General features: G+C 47.3%; 1 protein-coding gene across 1 annotated transcript in view; it reads right to left on the reverse strand.

The window, feature by feature from the left end:
- The window catches only part of B4GALNT3 (beta-1,4-N-acetyl-galactosaminyltransferase 3), a 100086-nt gene that overhangs the window by 17917 nt on the left and 63133 nt on the right, over nucleotides 1-19036 (reverse strand). Inside the window, exons 4-11 of the mRNA XM_038387374.2 lie at nucleotides 7735-7830; nucleotides 7225-7315; nucleotides 6073-6173; nucleotides 5632-5699; nucleotides 2989-3067; nucleotides 2475-2541; nucleotides 908-1051; nucleotides 433-542 (exon numbers count right to left, since the gene is read on the reverse strand). Coding sequence (XP_038243302.1) covers nucleotides 433-542; nucleotides 908-1051; nucleotides 2475-2541; nucleotides 2989-3067; nucleotides 5632-5699; nucleotides 6073-6173; nucleotides 7225-7315; nucleotides 7735-7830 — 756 coding nt within the window. The remainder of the gene's footprint in view (nucleotides 1-432; nucleotides 543-907; nucleotides 1052-2474; nucleotides 2542-2988; nucleotides 3068-5631; nucleotides 5700-6072; nucleotides 6174-7224; nucleotides 7316-7734; nucleotides 7831-19036) is intronic.

Consider the following 19036-nt stretch of genomic DNA (forward strand, 5'->3'; position numbering starts at 1 on the left):
GATCTAGAGTTTTGATTTGGGCCCTGTATAAAAACGGGGTGAGTTGCACAGTTCAGAAATTCATCCAAACTTTTGCAGCATTTGGCACTGTCTGGCGCTAAGGTTTGGGTTTGAGCCTAGTTCTGTTTATTGTATGGCTTCAGAACTGATTCTGGGGGATATGTTTTTCAAACCCCCCATTTGCATCTTGCTGTGTGTATCCAGCTGAGTAACAGCTCCGGTTGAATAAGGAAATAGGGAAGCAGACATTGGATTGTTCTACAGACAATGGAAGCAACACCCAAACAATCAGCAGGTATCAGCTCTTGGGCTGCTCCACACATCATGAAAAGAACACCCTCCCCTCAAGCAGGCATTAGTCCCGGAATGTACACTTTTTCCCATGGCAGGGGTGAGCTGGGCAAACATTTCTGTTTAAGGAATGAGACTTACGAACTGGAGTCCCTGATAGCGCTGCAGTGGGAATCCATTCACTAGGTAACTGGGTTTGTAAGGGCAGTCTGGTAGGGTCCTGCGCAGGCGTGACTTACTAATCAAAGGCACTGGGAGGCAGACACACACACACAAAGAGAATAGTTACTAAACTAAACCCTAAACTGACGCAACAGGACAGCCATCACTGTGGTCATTCCCTATTAACATGTACCAATTTGCCACCACAGTGATGTCAGCTGCATTAAACATGCAATCCCACTGGGGTCATCCCACTACACTAACCTCTTACATTTATAATTTATCCTTCATATGCTATATCTCTCTTGGGTGTCCTGAAATGACAGGGCAGAGTGTAGAGCAGCTATTTCCTTATCTCAGTTTGGGGGAAACAGCTTATGAAAAACCACTTTACTCAGTTGCTCCAGTTCATGTGATGTGATGAGCTGCAACTGTCTGTTTGATGGTGTCTTACCTTTATAAATAGTGTCTCGAGAGTCGGGCTTCAGCATGTCAGCTGGGTGTACCATGTTGCCCAGATTGGCTGTAGATGGGCTTGCATGGCTTGCCAATGTCTGTGGGATATGACCAACCTCATCCATCTTGAAGACAGTCTCATCTAGAAACCAGAGACAGAATGAGAGAGGGAGGAAGGAACAATCCTTCATTTCATCCACTGCTAGTATCGTTCCACTCTTTGGGGGCTCCTCCAGCATTCACTCTCCAAACTTTAGTCCTTCTAAAATTTGGCATCTCATCCCCAGAAATGATTAAATTATTATTTATATTATGGTAGTGTCCAAAAACCCCCAGTCAGGGTCAGGTCCTCATTGTGACAAGGACTGTATGGACACTTCCCTGGAAAGCTCAAAATCTAGAAAACACCAGAGCAGATGAAGGATGGGGATGGAGAAATCACATTCAAGCAATGAACGTAGTAACAAATGACACCACTCTGATAATTTACTGATTTGTTATTTGAAAAGGGGGTAGTGGCAGGGAGAAGGGGAATGGGGGAATTAGTAAGAAGCAGGGAGCAAGAAAAGGAAGGGGACTGTCACAACTCATCATCTGCCTAGTCATTGTCACCTGGCAGGTTCTGAAGACATCAGAGCAGAGGTGGTTTTCAAAGAGGGATTTGAAGAAAGAGAAGGTAGTGGCTATACGGATTATATCAGGGAGTTTCCCCTATGCATAAAGCGTGGCCTGGGAGAAAGCCCAGGGGTGTTTGAGAGTGAAGCTGACACTGATGATTGGTAAAGATTGGGAACACTGGCAGAATGAAGGTGGGGTTGATACTAGAGACACTAGGTAGGGCCAGGCTCAAGTGTGAAGGGCCATAAATATAAAGACAAAAAACTTGTATTTGATGTTATGGAGAAAGGAGAGCCAGTGGAGGGACTTAAAGGGGGAGGGTGACAGGGTCAGTGGAACAAGCCAGGAAGATTTCAGCAGCAGCATTTTGAACGGACTTGAGAGGTCAAGGCTGTAGCTGCATCCTCAGATATCTTCGGTGGCTTCCCTTTCATTCAGCATCCAGCACAAGAAATTCCGTCTAGCCTTAAAAAATCCTTCACAGATCCATCCCCCTCATCTCACTGTCCTCATTCCTGTCCATCTGCCAGCACATTCCCTTAGCTCTCATATTCTGCTCCCCTCAGTCCCTGCACAGCAGGCAGTAGATCTTCCTCCTGTACTACCAACACCTTCCTTGCAGATTCCCTCACGCTCTTCAGATTCCATCTCTTCTCCCTTGCAGTGGACTCCAAATCTCTCTAAACAACATTGAGATCCCACTCCATGAACCCTCCAATTTCCCCATGCTTAATAATGTGCCCCCAAACTTGGCCAGAGCGCATCTTCTGACCCGTATCCTGTTAAACCTCCAGCTGCTCTGTGTAACATGCTGTGTACACAGCACATTATTTCCATGTGCCTGGATAGGCTGGAATCAGCTGTGAAGCATCTGTGATGCTTTGGAATGAACAATGAGATACATAGACACATCTGTGAGGCATCAGGCCTGTGGAGGAGACACTTACTAGCAAAAAGGGAGAGGAACTGGGAGTCTATGACTGTGAACTTAGTTTCTGGGTCACTCAGTCTCCACTGGAATAGAAAAAGAGATTAGTATGAAATGTTTATTGAATTATTCCATCCAGCAGGAAAGGAAGAGAGCGCATCTGTCCATAACCATATGGGACCTCTGAGAAGCCATCTTCCCCAAATCAGTACAGAACATCTAACAGGGAAGGGACGGGAATGGGAGCAAGTCTAAAATTCACCAGGACTCAGTCTAATGGCAGGAAAGGGAAAGAATGGAGAGGGGGAAAGATGGAAGAGGTCAGGGACTGAGTGGGGCTGTCCCAGGCAGAATGAGATAAGGGCCAGGATAGAAATAGGGCTGTCCCTCACTGAACAGTGTCAAGTTTCAGGATGGGAACAGCCATGTCCCAGGCAAAGTGGGGAATTGGGAGGGGAGTGAAGTTGTCACCTAATCTCACTCTCAAACTCCACTAGTGCACATGCGGAACCTGGCTGGACAGATGCACTTACTGCCACTTCCACATGGTCTGTTCCTCTGTCATCCTGTTTGTGAAGCACCTCAAAGTAGTACCTGCCTGAAGCTGATAATCTGTGAAAGAGAGAAACTCATGTCTACCATTGGGAATGTTCAGTGGCATTTGCTTGCTTCATTGCTCTCACACAGGGACCGTGGAGCAACCATACCACACCTTGCAACCTACCCTGCTCTCAAACTAAGCAAGGTTGGGCTTGGTCATTTGTGGGATCTGAGACCTCCAGAGGAATCCCAGATGCTGCAGGCAGGGGGCGCTAATGATTCTGTATGTAGCACTCTTCCCTGGAAGGCCATACTCAACCAATGCTCCCAGCCAGTACTTGCCACCCCCTCAAAGGCAGCAAGATGAGCCTCCACCTCCAGCTAATGATTCTGGATACCGGAATTTTAGTCCCCCTGTTGGGTTTCTTGGCCTTTAGGAAACCTGGCCAGTTGCTAGGTGGAACACTCTAGGCAATGTTGTATACAATCTCTCTCTTTTTTTTTTCTAGAGGAGATTGTTGGATTCTTCTATTTTTGTTTCAGAGTAGCAGCTGTGTTAGTCTGTATTCGCAAAAAGAAAAGGAGTACTTGTGGCACCTTAGAGACTAACAAATTTATTAGAGCATAAGCTTTCGTGAGCTACAGCTCACTTCATCGGATGCATTCAAGTATTCCTTTTCTTCTATTTTTGTGTTTGTTTCTTTAGGAGACACCGCCTTCTTCTCTCCTCAACATCACAGTTCCCCAAGGAATTCTGGTAGGCAACCACCAGGGGGAATACTGTCACCATTTTTATGTACTCTGGATGCATCTGATAGGGATATATAATCTGGCAGTTTCCCCATTTTTAGGTCTCTTTCCCAATATTCGCAAAAAGAAAAGGAGTACTTGTGGCACCTTAGAGACTAACAAATTTATTAGAGCATAAGCTTTCGTGAGCTACAGCTCACTTCATCAGATGCATTTGATAATAATAACTAATAAATTTGTTAGTCTCTAAGGTGCCACAAGTTCTCCTTTTCTTTTTGCGAATACAGACTAACACGGCTGCTACTCTGAAACCTTTCCCAATATTGCCACCGTAAAACATTCAAAAATCATGACATTAAAAATATATATAGTTTTTATTTCCCTACAGTTTTCTGAGCCCTTAGGATACATGGATTCACTCAAATAACATTTTCAAGCTTTTCTCCACAGTCATCAAGGCTAGAAACTAACTTTTTTCTTAAGGAAAGTTAGGTATCTCATGGTCACTTAACTCAAGAAACTGAGGTTATGAGTAAAATATCAAATACCGCAGAACTTGCAATAACATTGCAAGAACTGACAACACTGTTTTCTCCCATGGTGGATTCTATGCAATTTGTCATCTGCTGGTGTCCTGGATACCCAGAGCAAAGAGATCCTTGGGCACATCATGGGTTTACCAGACCTGGAATTTCAGAGTAGTAGCCGTGTTGGTCTGTATTCGCAAAAAGAAAAGGAGTACTTGTGGCACCTTAGAGACTAACACATTTATTTGAGCATAAGCCTTCATGAGCTATATCCGACGAAGTGAGCTGTAGCTCACAAAAGCTTATGCTCAAATAAATTTGTTAGTCTCTAAGGTGCCACAAGTATTCCAGACCTGGAATTATTGGTCTTGGCCTTTTGGTAGGCCATCATAAGCCCCTTGATCTCCCAGCTCTGTGGCCCAGTGTGGTGGATTCCCGTCTCAGCCAGTGTAGAGCTTTGCATTTCAGTTCTTGCTTCCAAAGCAGGGAGCCTTGCATCAAAATTCCACAAATGCCTCAGAGTTAGCCTCTGGCCAGCTAGTGGCACACTCAGACAATGCACTAAGTGGGCACTGTAGAAGCTCTATACGGGAGATGATTTAAAATTGCTCACGTTGGAAGTCACATGTGACTAGGAACCAGGACACTGAGCAGTCTTATATATAGTGGTCAATGACTTCTAGCCAGAGAAAAGAGAATAAATAGATAGCAAAATAGGCCACTACATGTGGAACCTGAGGATTGTCGGAAGGCCCAGGAGGACCAGCAGCCATCAGCTATTGTGCCATGGCACTAACCTGAATTCACACTAGAGAAAGGGAAGGAAGGAGGCTCATTCAAAGTCTGCCTTATACCCCAACCATGCCAACTACCTTGAGTAATGCCACCAGCAACACATGACTCGGGGGTTGTGTCTGGATAGGAAGCAAGTTAATGGGAGCAGTCAAGCAATAACTTCAATTCAATTGCTCGTGAAGACAAACCCTTACAGATAAGAATGAATCAAACCACTGGATCCCAGCCCTGCATCCACACTCTGCGAGTAGGAAATTAAAGAAAGAAAAAAGGCTCATTTTGACAAAAAAAAAAAAAAAAAAAAAAATCAGTTTTGGAAAAAAAAAACCCATGTGACTAAGCTGACCAATCAGAACTGGTGGTGGTAGAGAAACAAACAGAAAACAGTAAATGAAAACCAAAACCGGTAAATGAAAAACTGAAGATGGTAAATGAAAACCTTTGTAATTAGAGACACCAATAAAGCCAAACCGCAGGAAGTGGGGAAGTTTGGGACTAAATCCAACATGTGTAGATAGTGCTCTGAGCATCGGGGAGTTGCAGCAACCATTCCTGATCACTTACCTCACAGGCCTTGATTGCTGGCTCCGGAATTTCCCAAATTCCCCTGGCGCTGTCCACTCCTTGCCAGTCTGTGAAAGACAGAAAATGCCCAGGTTACAATGCACTTCTTCACCCAGGCTCCCTGGTTACTATCCAGCTGTGGGGATTGAGCCCATTCTCTTGGGAAATCTGACCATGAGCTCCAGTAGCTGGAAACAGAGCCAGGTCTGTTGACTACAGCCCAGGACTCCAGCAGCTCGGGAATAAGCCAAGCTGCCCCAGATATGCCATGTGGTGAAAATCCTCCATTTGCAGGGGCCTCCCACAGTTTGATCAGGAGGACAGTTTGGCTAATCCAGCCACCCTTTCTTCCTCCTGAAATACAACATAAGCTACGAGGATTTTCATCCCCCCAAAAGTATTAGAAACTTGACTAAAACAGCCATGCGACATGCACTGTACCTTGCCTACACTGGCCAGCAGCTGGAGACCAGACGTCTTTTCATCTGGACTCAACCAGAACTCAGCATTGTCATCTGCAGCAATAGCAAACTCAAAGTCCCCTGCCGAGAGATTTCTGGGATTAAGTGGTGATCTCCATTAACAGGATCTATATACAGACAGAAAAAAAGCTTCCTCTCCTAGAGAGGGGTAGCCTGATCCCCTTTGACGCAGCACTTTCCCTCTGCCCAACTATCCCTTCCCCTCTCTCGTTCAGAATTGTAAAACACGACTGGTGCTTTCAAATCTCATCTTCCCGTTGCAACAAAATGCAGATTGTCTTCTTGTGCTCTCGATAGTGAAACTGGTTAATTCCCCCTGCTGCGCAGTTTGGCTGAAATATAACCGAGGGGGAAGCTGAGAAGTCCACACAGATTCTCCTCAGCTCCTCCTTTGCTTACTAAGGGGGAAAAGAGTGTGTGCTTGTATCTGGGAACGTGCCCACGGAAGCATGGAGGCAGGCACATATGTGTGGGCTTAGGGGTGTGTGAGGCTTTGGAGTGCTGACCAGGATATATGGGTGGGGGAGTTCATAGGGGCTCAAGGGTGGTGTGCGCAGGTGCACATGGGTGCGGGTGGGTGCTTACGAGGAGGCTGTACTTAGAAGCATGTGGATAGGTGGATAGGGATGGGGTGGGTGGAAGGGGCCTGGGTTTTGTGGATGTAGATAGGGACACGGGGTGTGTATGTGTGTGTGTGTGTGTGTGTGCGCATTTGCCCATGAGGGTAGATGTGTCTGCACATGCAGGAAAATGTGGGCATGCGTACATGGGTGTGCAAATGCTGGTAGGTGGTGTGCATATGCATGTGTGGACAGCTATGTGGTCATGAGGAGCGTGCGTGTGTGTATGTGAATAGATGTTGTGTATGCAGGAGTGTGTCATTTGCTTGCTCAGAAATTACATATCTGTTTTCTTCTGTGTTCTCCCTGCTCACCCCACAGTGAAGAGCGGGCACTCTGTTGGAGTCAGAGCTGGACCGTATCCCTGGCTCCCGGCTGGAGAGCCATCAAGCTAGGATTGCCTGCATGAGAGCATTTCTGTTTGGTCTCAAGCAGAGAAAGGGAGGGCTGGGGCAGCATGACAACCCTGATCTGCCATTGCACCTCCTCACCGTCAGTGAAAGGATGCAGATAACCGAAGAGACGGAGCCCATAGTTTGTCCATTTTGGTGACACTGCCAGTTTCTTCAGTGTGGTTCGTATCTAAAGATGGAAGAAAGAAAGAACAAAAAGTAATTAAATGGGATGGGATTGGGAGGTATCGGAGGGGAAGGGACTGACAAAAGGAATGGGAGAGAATGTGAGAGGAGGGGCCGATGAAGGAAATAGGATGGAGGGAAGGGCAGGTGGAACTGGGGGGGATGGGAACAGCAGGAAAGGGTGCGGTATGGGCAAGGGAGGAGAAAAAGGGAATGAAGGGCCTGGGAGCAATGCCAGGAAGATGGGAATGGGAAAAAGAGTGAAAGGTAGGCCTGGGGAGGGGAGAGGAGAGGAAAGGGAAGAGGAGGAGGAGGAGGGGCAGCGAGGGTACAGTTAAAGGAAAGAAGAGGAAAGGAGGGGCAGTCTGAAGTAAAGATGCTGAGTTGTGCAGGGATGGGGATAGGGAGTTGGCGTACACTCACATGGGGGTACAGTGGGAAGTGGAGGTTCCTTCTGAGCTGCTCAATGGAGCTGCCACACCAGTCCTCGAACACATGGAGATTGACTTGACCCTGGAACTGCAGGAACATAGAAGCACAAGGAGAGATTCCCATTAATGACTGCATCCTTCCTGGCTCCCCATAACTCTGCAGCAGAGCATGTCATTTGAGTACCCTGTGCCTATCATGGGAGAGGGAGGTTGACACTTGCCATTACTGTGGGAGTCTGTCTTAAGGCAGCTGGCCATTTAAAGGAGGATGGGTCCAGCTCTTCCCTTGTGACCAACCAGCTGTCTCACAGCTGAGTCTGTAGGGCCAGCAGACAGGGGATAACCTGAAGAGCACTTGGTCCTTCTGGAGGCCATCAATTGCTCAAGTGAATAGGAGACCTGGGAACAGCTATCCATGTTGGACTGAGAAACCACATTAGATATTTTGCCCAAGTTTTTATTTAACCAATACATTGCATACTGAGGCAAGGGCCTGAATCAGAGTCCAGTGTGGCATCAATCTTTCCTGGGCTGGTGTGAGAGCACATCAGCTTACAGTCACTGAAGAAAGAAGGCATGTGGATTGGCCCCTAAAGCTGAGACAAAATTGAGGCAGTTACAGAAAAGACAGGGGCAAAAAAAATGATACAGTTGGTAAAGTTTCTCTGGTGGACCCTCCTTCCTTCACCTTTCTTTGAAAGCAGCAGGAGGCCCAAATACCAGCAACAGGAGCGACTTCTGAAACAACTAGAGAAATAGGTTCCTGGAAGTCTTGCTGGTCTCGGCAAAGGTAGCATAGGCAGCCTGGCCGAGGGTTAGTAATGCTGGGGTCAGATGATAAATGTGAATGGGAAGCCTAAGCTGTCGGCTGGGAGAAGTTAACTTGGCTGGCCAGGGTGGTACCATTTCTGAAGGGAGAGACCAGGCAGTGTCCCGAGCCTTGAGCAATAAGAAGTCTGGCTCATATCCAGAGTTAAAAGCTGCCATTTTAGACAAATTGGGACCAACTCCAGAGGCATAACGTCCCCAGTTCTGTGTTGAACTGTTTCCACTGGGAGCACACCTGAATGTAGGGGCACAACAATTGCAGGACCTCCCTACCTGTTGGTTGTGTCCAGAGATGAGTTCCATTGACAGAATCATGAACCTGGTGTGCTTGCAACAATTTTGGCAAGTCCTGTGCGACTGGGCTTCTGAGTCAGGAGCTGACTCAACAGCCTGTCACTCAAATCCCCACCATTAATTGGGATCTAAGTGGAAGACCAATTAACAAGTAGGGCCACAGCTAAAGAGCTAATAGAAGGGAGAAGCAATCCCTGCAGCTGGGAGCTGATCAATAGAGAGGAAAGAAGCCCTGGGAAGGGGAGGTGCAGAGCCTGAAAGAAGGCAGAGCTGGTTGCTGCTAGTGCTGCTCCCTATTCCCCTAGAAGAGAGGAGCTGACTGGGACTTGTATATATGTAAATAGTACTACAGGCGGTGGCCTGACAGAACACTATAATAAACAGTGTGGTAGTGAAGGTGGCCGGAGCATGGTTTGTATCTAAGGCAAGAGAGATTCCCAGGGGACCCCTATAACATCCTGCCTGTGGGAACTCAAAGCTGGGCATGGTGTTTCTGACCATCATCCATGGGTGAGGCAGTGAACAGAGGGTGGAGATGAAGTGATACCAGTCAGCTCTGTGTTCTTGGGGAACCAGGGCACAGTGAGCTGTAGCTCACGAAAGCTTATGGTCAAATAAATTTGTTAGTCTCTAAGGTGCCACAAGTACTCCTTTTCTTTTATCCAGCCTGTCTGACTCATGAAAGACACCCCACCACCAGCCTCTGCTTAAACCAAAACCAATCAGAGAAAAACTTGCAGAGAGCAATGAAGGGCGGATGGGAGACACACCTAGACCCCTCCTGACAAGGGTAACAAGATTAAGACATTTCCATTAGCATACAGAATGGAAAACAGAGACAACTCCCCTAACCTCATCTGCATGAAAGATGGGACAGGGAGACATCTCAATTTGCATACAGAATGGAAAACAGAGAACAGCACTGAACCCTGAGACCAGAAAAGCAGGGAAGCATGGCATCATGGGGGATCTTTGCTCCAGATGTTAATGAACCTACGCCTGCACACACCCAGCTTAGCAATTATCAGGCCAATTTTCATAATAAATCCTTGATTGATATCCAAAATGCTGAAGCAGCCTAGCTGCATTGTGAGCTCCATGGAAGAAAACACCACCCATAGCCAAGAGTGATCAGCTCCTATTGTCTAACCTAAGGAAAACTTGAGTCATCAGTTTACCAGTAAACAAATCTAGTGTTCTCCCTTGAACCATTGTATTTTCTCTACAAAAATCCCAACTCACCCTCCAGGCAGTGTTCTAATGCATGGATCCAAACTCTGCATTAGTTGCACTGGGACACCATCTCCTGACTGATCGTGCTAGGGGTTCTGCCTGCCTCCGGCACTCAGGACCCTGAGCTACCAACATCACCTGGGAACCCCGAACAGTTCAAGCCTCATGGAGTGAGTGAGATCCCCCCTTCTCTCTCTCTGTTTTCTTTTCTACCTCAGGTATTAACCTTTAAAAATGTAACTGTTATGTTTGCTTAGCCCTCCTTGTGTAGTTATCACTATTATTCAATAAATAACTTTTATGGTTAAGCTGGTTGCTTCTCTCTTGCTCTCTGAACTTTTGTGTTTTTAGCTTCCCCATTTACTCTGCAGCAATGCTTCTTTTAACTAAGCTAAAGATCCCTGTAGTGCCCAAAAATACCGTGGGGTTTGCTCATTAAGTGAGTTACTACCAGTACAATTGTGACATGAAAGTGGGGATAGGGACGTGTTAAATCTGTGGCATATGGGGTGGGGGCCAGCTGAAAGTGCTGCTTGACCCAGCCTATTGAGACAAGGGGCACATAACGGTGACAGCTTGAACGCGCTGCTTGACCCAGCCCATTGAGTACAGGGGCATATAAGCGGATCAGCTTGAGAATGCTGATTGACCTGGTTTGCTCAGACTTGCTCCGTTAGTGTGTGTGCGCGTGCGCGTGTTCACCTGGTTCTAGGGCTGGAGAAACCCAGTCCTGGGGAACGTAGGTCCTGCAGGATAGCTCCATTGGGAGGGAACTTGCATAAGGAAGGAGTAGAGCTCCATATGAACACACAAGTGACATTAGCAGTACATTAATAGAATTACAGAACACCCCCCCGCACTGAAGAGTAACCCTAATAAATGAGCATACCCCAAAGTAACGGGCACATCTGGTAACAGAACGGAGCTGAGCAGCATGCCAGACCAAGAGTGTCCCACTTGGGAAGGCAAGAAGAGGTGACGCCTTGACCTGGGGAGACCTCTGAAGGGGAGAATGTCCTTGTTAACTCTAGCCATAGGGTTCTGGATGAGCGACCAGTCATTCCCACAACCTGGGGTAGCAGGGAAACCAGTAGTATATTTTTCATGAGGGAAAGCAGGGCACATCTAAAGAGTGCTCACTAATGGGGTGCTATTTCACCCAAGTGGGTAGGCTGGGATCCCCGACCAACAGCTTGTCCCCTAGGCCGTGAGTAAGGTATATCAGGTCACAGTAGTGGAAGAGTCACCCCAAGGTCTACTTTGGATGTGTGAAGATAGGACATGTAGTAAAGGCATTGCCTTTTGAGGGCTGGGACCTCAGAAGTGGGTGAAGGCCCTAAGAAAAACTGGGTCTGTGAACGAAGAGAAACAGTCCTCAGGCCTAAAAGTAAAAAGGGGAGAACAACACACATTATTAACTGAACCATGTCAGCCCCGGGCACTTGAAGCGAAGCAGGAGGAGACAGGGGTCCTATCCCAGACTGGGGATGTAGAGAACTGGATCTATAGGCCAGCACAAAGTTGGAAGTAGTGTGTGGGGCAGACATGACAGTGATGGCAGCGGTTCAGACAGCTACCTAGCAAACCAATCTAGGAGTAGATGAGAAACTGGGGAAGAGGGTTTCTGTGGCTGACAAGAACAGGGCAGAAGTCTTTGCACAACTCAGATGGCAGAGTGCTAGCAGGAGCTGGAAGAAACATGCTCCTCAAGGGATAAAGTTTGGATGCAAGCCATAAGGAGAGCAGGAACTGGTTTGCCTTGGAGTAAAAGAAGAGAACAGTGAGCAGCACCCGTGCTTGCTTCAGGAGGAGGAGCTGATGAAGTTGGGCACTAAAATCCTCCTGCAGAGCCAGAGCCTGGCAGAAAAGATGAGACATTAGAGACCCTGGAAGCTGAGTTGGCTGCTTTAAAAGGTAGAGACTGAACTCTGGGTGAGAGTATCAACAGTAAAACTTATCCTGGGACCCGGCAAGGCTCTTGGGACAAGATATGTTACAGGGGGACTGGCCCTTCTAAGGGGAGACTAACCAGCTGCCTACCAGCTGAGGCTGAGAGGCTTGGAGCCAGGGGATAGCCTGAAAAGCATCTGGTCCTTATGAAGGCCAGCAAAAGCTCAGCTGAGTATGTGAATTGGAGGGAGCTGGTAGGCTGGTCCTTGGGTCAGGTCAAGGGGGCTGGGAGAAGTCTGGGAAAAGCCCCTGGGAGCTGTAGCCCATATTGGGCAGAGACACTACTTCATTTTGATGTTTTGCCCAAGTTTCTGTTTAACCAATAAAATCGTACCCTGTGGCGATGGGCTGAAACAGACTGGCTTGGCATCAATCCTTCCCGAGCTGGTGAGAGAGCCCACCAGCGTACAGTCAGTGCTCCGGCTACCGCTCCTTGTGAACTGAGCACTGTGGTCCTGCACACAAAAATCATCTCTACACACAAGAATACACACACTTGATTCACATCCATTCCTCCTCCTACCTGGTTTCTCATCAGCGCTCCACCCTCTGTAGCTGAGCAAGAAATGCTCCTATGATGAGCACTCCACTAGCTCTGCCTGGGTTCAGGGTTTGCATTAGAACCAGCTGTACTTCAGCCACGAGCCCACTGTCTCCTCCTTCCCTCCTCAGCTGCCTTCCCACAATGAGCTCCAGTACTGCCTATCAGAGGCAGAGAGGCAAGACTACAGAAAGAAATTTAATTCTCAAAGGTGATGCTAACTGAACTGTACAGAATTACAGAGAGGAACAATAAAGAGGGTCCAGGGCAATGAGTTTCCTCTGGTGAAGGATTCAAAATCCTTGGAAGGATCCCACTGTTGGGTACTTGGGAATAAGCAGGGCACTATGATAGAAAGCATCTACTATAAAGGTAGCAATGATGGAACAGATCTCTGAGGTGAGGTGAACAGACCATGATACCACGCAGCTATATACAGATTTGGGCCCAAGGATCAGTGGCAGAGTCTGGAATAGAACTCCCATCTTCTGACAATGGGTGCCACTTTAACTACTAAGTAATGGTGTCTTCTCCTTCACTCGCTGGGGAGGGAATCACACACATTATCTCTGCACCATGTGCAGCAAGCACACTGCAGTATAAAATGCCTCTTGCAGAAGAACACCCAGAGGCTGTGGAGAGACTGGGCTGTTCCTTTACGGCTCCACAGCCCCTTACTTCGTGGGTAATAACACAGTTCTGCAGGCTCTTCTCTGGCTCCAAGACCTCAAAGGGGCCATAACTGTGGCAGCTGAGACACCAGAGCAGGACTTAACTATGGAGAGCTCACAAGTCAGTGACTAGACTTGCTCAGGTTATTGTAGATGAGACACAAAGCAGGTCAGTCATGGTACAATTTACTTCTGAAAGAAGTCAGAAACTGGATTTAGAGAGACTGGAGGAGCCCCATTTTAACTACATTATAAATTAAGTAAAGGGCACTCAGATTTCATGTTCTAGGGCATAACCGATCACTGTTGGAATTGCCTCACCCCCAGCTACACCACTCAACAATTAAGTGCATCCTTCAGGCTAAGGTTGGCCTTTATCTTCCTTCAAAGCATCAGATGTCAGCCGGACAGTCAGTCTCTCCAGAGAGAGACACCAGAGCTGAATCAACAGTCTGATCCATTGCAGCATTGTCATTATTAGGACTGTATCAATGCCTAGAGACACCAGTCAAGGATCAGGTCCCCTGTAAACATAGTAAGACAGTCTCTGCCCTAAATCTAGGTTATTTTAAGAAGCAACAGGTGGAGGAGACAAACAGATGGGGATGGAGGAGAAGAGGTCACAATAAAATAAGTGAGTTAATCAGGGTATCTGATTAGACAGAGCAGTTGTTTGATCAGGACTGCAGGAAGCAGCCTGTCAGACCAAGACCAGTGGCCTGATATAGCACAGCAAATACTACAGGACGTATTCTTAGTAACACTGGGACCCCTTCATACCACTTTGGCAGTGTAAAGGGCCCTTAATGTAAATGAGAATCTGGCCCTAAATCACTATGATCAAAGGCAGCAGAGCAGGGCCCTACAAGGTGACCTGAGGGCAGCCTCTGGCAGGCCCAGCTGTCAGGAGCTGATGGGCTGGCCTCCCTTTTGCTGAGCTTATGGCCATGAAAAAACATAATGGCATATAATAGTAATTCCTAGCACAGCAGTGCACAGGTTCAGAGTGGCATTTCCAAAGCAGCAGAGTTCGGTGGTATCAGAACTGGAGCAGTTTGGCTTTACCTACAACAACAGGGGAACAACAAGAGCTGCATAGACCATGTCCCTCCTGGAGGAGAACAGAGAAATGCTATTAAATGGACAAGTGCTGGCTGCTGAAGGAGCGAAATCTGGAATTGGGCTTTAATTTTAGGTCCTTAAGAGTCATCAGCACAGCAGCTGCAGACTGAAACCCTATAACCCTTGTTTTCTCCCTGCCTCTCCAGCTCAGGTCACCACTCCCTCTAGGAAGTGGGTGAAAAATTACTTTGGCTGCCATTTGGGACAATAGAATAAAAGAATAATCGTTGGTGCTTGTCACTGCGTATCACAATGGCAGGTAAGTATCACAGTCATTCCCATTTTACACATGGGGACACTGAGGCAGAGAGAGGCCGACAGTCATATTTTAAGATGTGGCTTCTGATTTTGGGTTCTGAGTGAGGCACCTCAGGCCTGCTTGTCAGTGATGCTGAGCAGCCTCCACTTCCATTGACTTCAGTGAGGCTGTAGGTATTCAGTGCTTCTGAGAATCAGGACTTAGGTGTAACAGGTTGAGAACCCAAAAAGTGGAGGCTCCCACCATCAGTGACAACTTTGGAAAATTTTGGCCTAAGTGATTTCATAAAGGCCACACAGCAAGTCATTGACAGAGCTAGGCATAGGACCCAGGAGTCCTCCAGTCCCGTGCCCTAGCCACTGGACCTTGCCCCTGCTTAGCTGTACTGGCAACCTGTTCTCACCTTTAGAGACTCCCCATACTGCTGAGGGACTATTTCCCATTTACCCCTGAGTCTCCTACCCAGTAGAGGACCCCTCCTGCTGTGAAGGGTGGAACACTCCCTGAAGCTGCATCCTCTCTGGGCCACAATGCAGGAGAGGTTGTCATAACAAGATCTTCTGTGATTCCCAGTTAAGAGAGCTCCATTTGTCTCACAGGTCTCTCCCACCATCTTCCTCTCTCTCTGCCTCTACCCCTCCTTCTTTTTACCACACCCTATGGAGGTGCTTACTCTAAACACCCCCCCTCAGAATCAAAATGGCTGTAGGGGGTATCACCAGATCATTTTCACAGTGCACGGGAGGGCAGGCGCAACAGTTGCCTGCGATAGTAATACTAGCAGAATTGGCACCAGGGATAAAAGGGAATTGTTCAGCGAGGATGGTTTATTGCAGGCCAGTATCACCCTAAACTAGATGTCAGGCTGAAAGCAAGGTACTCTGAGTATGGAGGAGAGAGGATCCAGACAGTATGTGATCACTATAAAGTAGCATTTGCAGAAAAGATGGAGAGCAGACACTCTCAGTTTCATGTGTTGAATTAGTGCTGGCATGTTTGAATCCCTGGTTTTATATTAATAGGCTTAAGTATTTCCACTTATTCCAGCAAGGTGTTTTAGGTTATCAGCACCTGGCCCCACCTGGAAAAACTATCTCAAGGAAGAGGCGGGTTCCAACACCGTAAAAATTCCTCCTCGCTGCCTGTCTTCCTCTGTTCTGAAACCACCACACTAGGGGCTCACCACAAAACAACACTTCCTTCTAGAGCAGGAGTAGGCAACCTATGGCACATGTGCCAAAGGCGGCACGCAAGCTGATTTTCAGTGGCACTCTCACTGCCTGGGTCTTGGCCACCGGTCCGGGGGCCTCTGCATTTTAATTTAATTTTAAATGAAGTGTCTTAAACATTTAAAAAACCTGATTTACTTTACATACAACAATAGTTTAGTTATATATTATAGACTTATAGAAAGAGACCTTCTAAAAATGTTAAAATGTTTTACTGGCATGCAAAACTTTAAATTAGAGTGAATAAATGAAGACTTGGCACACCACTTCTGAAAGGTTGCACTGTTCTAGAGTGAAGATACCTGGGGAAGAAAGGCTAAAAGGGAGCGGAGATGAGAGACCCACATAAAGCACTGCTACACACACACAACCACCAACAATGTGAAGGGACACGGGGGCCAGGTTACAACCCTGGAGAGGTGACTCCCTAGATTGTAACTGGAGCAGGAGGGGAGGAGAGGCCTTGTCTAATTTAATCTTCGATGGCTTGGCATTTCAGGGGCAAATCAGCTGCTTACAATCCAAAGAATGCAGAGCCCTGGGGAAGATAAACTGGACAAAAAGAGGGTCTGAGTCAGGGAAGAATGGAGACATTGTGCTACCGATTAGAAATTCTGTAAGATGAGTTTACAAGACTCTTCTGTCTCCTCACAGCAGCCCTGGCCCCTCCTCTTGCCTCCACGAGCTCCCTTGACTGGGTGACATTCAGGAGCAAGCAGCTGGATGTTGCTGCAGTGTCTTCTGAGCCGTAAGAGGGGAAAAACCCCCTCCCCCTCTGCACTGCACTGCTGCAAAGTCACTCAAACCCCTTTAATTATTCAAGTTTGTCAGCAATATACATCATCTGTTCAAACAAAGCCTGGCTTCATGACATGTAGAATTGCCCCTTCCTCCCCCCAGCACAGGAATCAGGCTGCAATTATGTTCTTATAGATGGCGTAGAGGGGACACAATAGGATCATAGATCCCAAGTAATTAATTTGTGCAGAGTTAAGCCTCTAAAACTGTCAACAGGTGATTAACAGGAAAGCAAGCAGCTCTCTAGTGCTATCTGTTCCCTCAGTGGCTGTGTTATACCAGGCACAGTGTAAACAGTAACACTGGAAGAACTGGAGTACTTGTGGCACCTTAGAGACTAACAAATTTATTTGAGCATAAGCTTTCGTGAGCTACAGCTCACTTCATCGGATGCATTCAGTGGAAAATACAGTGGAGAGATTTATATACATAGAGAACATGAAACAATGGGTGTTACCATACACACTGTAACCAGAGTGATCACTTAAGGTGAGCTATTATCAGCAGGAGAGGGGGGAGCGGGGTGGAAAACCTTTTGTAGTGATAATCAAGGTGGACCATTTTCTCTGGTTACAGTGTGTATGGTAACACCCATTGTTTCATGTTCTCTATGTATATAAATCTCCCCACTGTATTTTCCACTGAATGCATCCGATGAAGTGAGCTGTAGCTCACGAAAGCTTATGCTCAAATAAATGTGTTAGTCTCTGAGGTGCCACATGTCCTCCTTTTCTTTTTGCAGATACAGACTAACACGGCTGCTACTCTGTAACACTGGAGTGACTCAGATGACTTCAGTGACACATTTAAACAGGTGTAACCAGTAGCTAGATTTGACCCTTTGGGTACAGGGACTGTGCCATGACCAACATGGGGCAGAAAATATAGACCAGGACCGGGAATTGGTGAGAAAGGCAGGAGCTTCACAGAGCGGGGAGCAGAGTAGGAGGAACCTTATGGGTGTGGGGGAGGATAATTTAACTCCCCACCCTCCTATTTGATTATTGTATCCACCAGTTTTCTCTTGTCAGATACCTAGAGACTTAAAGCCCCTTGGGGCAGGGACTGTCTTTGTTAGGTGCATGTACAGTGCCTACACTATGGGGGTCCCATCTATGATTGGGGCCCTCTAGGAATTACTACAATAATATTAATATTAACAATAATCCTGTCCCTCCCTAACCAATCATTGATCTTCCTCTACAGCTCTGTCCCATCAGCCTTACTACACAGCAGAGCATTGTTTTCACAGAGAGCAGTAGAGAGAATGACACAGGAAGTCCTGGTTCCAGGCACTCACCAGCCATTGGTGAGGTGCTGCCCCAATCCAGGCTGAGGCCCTCTCCCTTTGCTTTGCATAGTGCAGCATCACTTGGGGCTCTCTGCTTGTTTCCTATTTGGCAGCGCTGCAGAAGGAGAAGGTTTATGCCCTTGGTCTGTGCTTTGCCTGGCACAGCACTGCACAGGGGAGTGAAACTGTCTTGTGTCTGGCATGGTGAGGGTTGGCACTTGCCCTGCTTGTGGTAACCTGCCACTCCAAGGTACAAAGCACATGCCACAGTCACGCGTCTCAAAAAGAAAAGGAGTACTTCTGGCACCTTAGAGACTAACAAATTTATTTGAGCATAAGCTTTCATGAGCTACAGCTCACTTCATCGGATGCGAACTTGCCAGCAATGGGTCTTCCTAAGACAAATCACGTGGGCACCAAATCACGTGAGCACCAGAGACAAGCATGCTTCACATTGTTCTGAGCGATCGCTGGGAATAAGAGTCAGTGAGCAAAGCCCTATGCTGGCCAGGGAGGCACAAATACCCATCACCCATCACTGACACTGTGGGAGAAGAGAGAAGTTAGACATATCATGTGCATAGCAGCAATAGCAACTGTGGCATCCTGATGCCCTTCTGACAGTAGCTGCTCATCCGAGAGGCAGCCCTGAGGCAGCGTGAAGTGCCAGGCAAACAGCCTGCCACTGGAACAATGCCATGCAAGGGAAGGACTACATCAGACTCGAGCTGTGACCAGTCACCATAGCAGTTGCCACAGCAGAACACAGTAATGGTCCATCTTCTAGACTGGTTTTCTGTGTCAGACAGTGGCCACTGCTGGATGCTTCAAGGAAAGATTTAACTCCCTCATCATACCCCAAGCTGTCCAATGCTATAGCTAGTGAGGAAATTTCTTCTTGCCTCCAGCTGGTGATCAGCTTATGTCTTGAAGCATTAGGACTGTAGTTTGTTTCCTAGCTAGAGCAACTGCAGAGGCCATTCTAATTTGTGTGGGTGTCCAGTCAGCTTTTGGAATTTACTAAGTTAGCAAAACACCCAGTGGTTGGTGCTTCTCTCATTATCAACATGCTGCATTG

Source organism: Dermochelys coriacea, chromosome 1 (assembly GCF_009764565.3).
Source record: "Dermochelys coriacea isolate rDerCor1 chromosome 1, rDerCor1.pri.v4, whole genome shotgun sequence".
Lineage (NCBI taxonomy): Eukaryota > Metazoa > Chordata > Testudines > Dermochelyidae > Dermochelys > Dermochelys coriacea.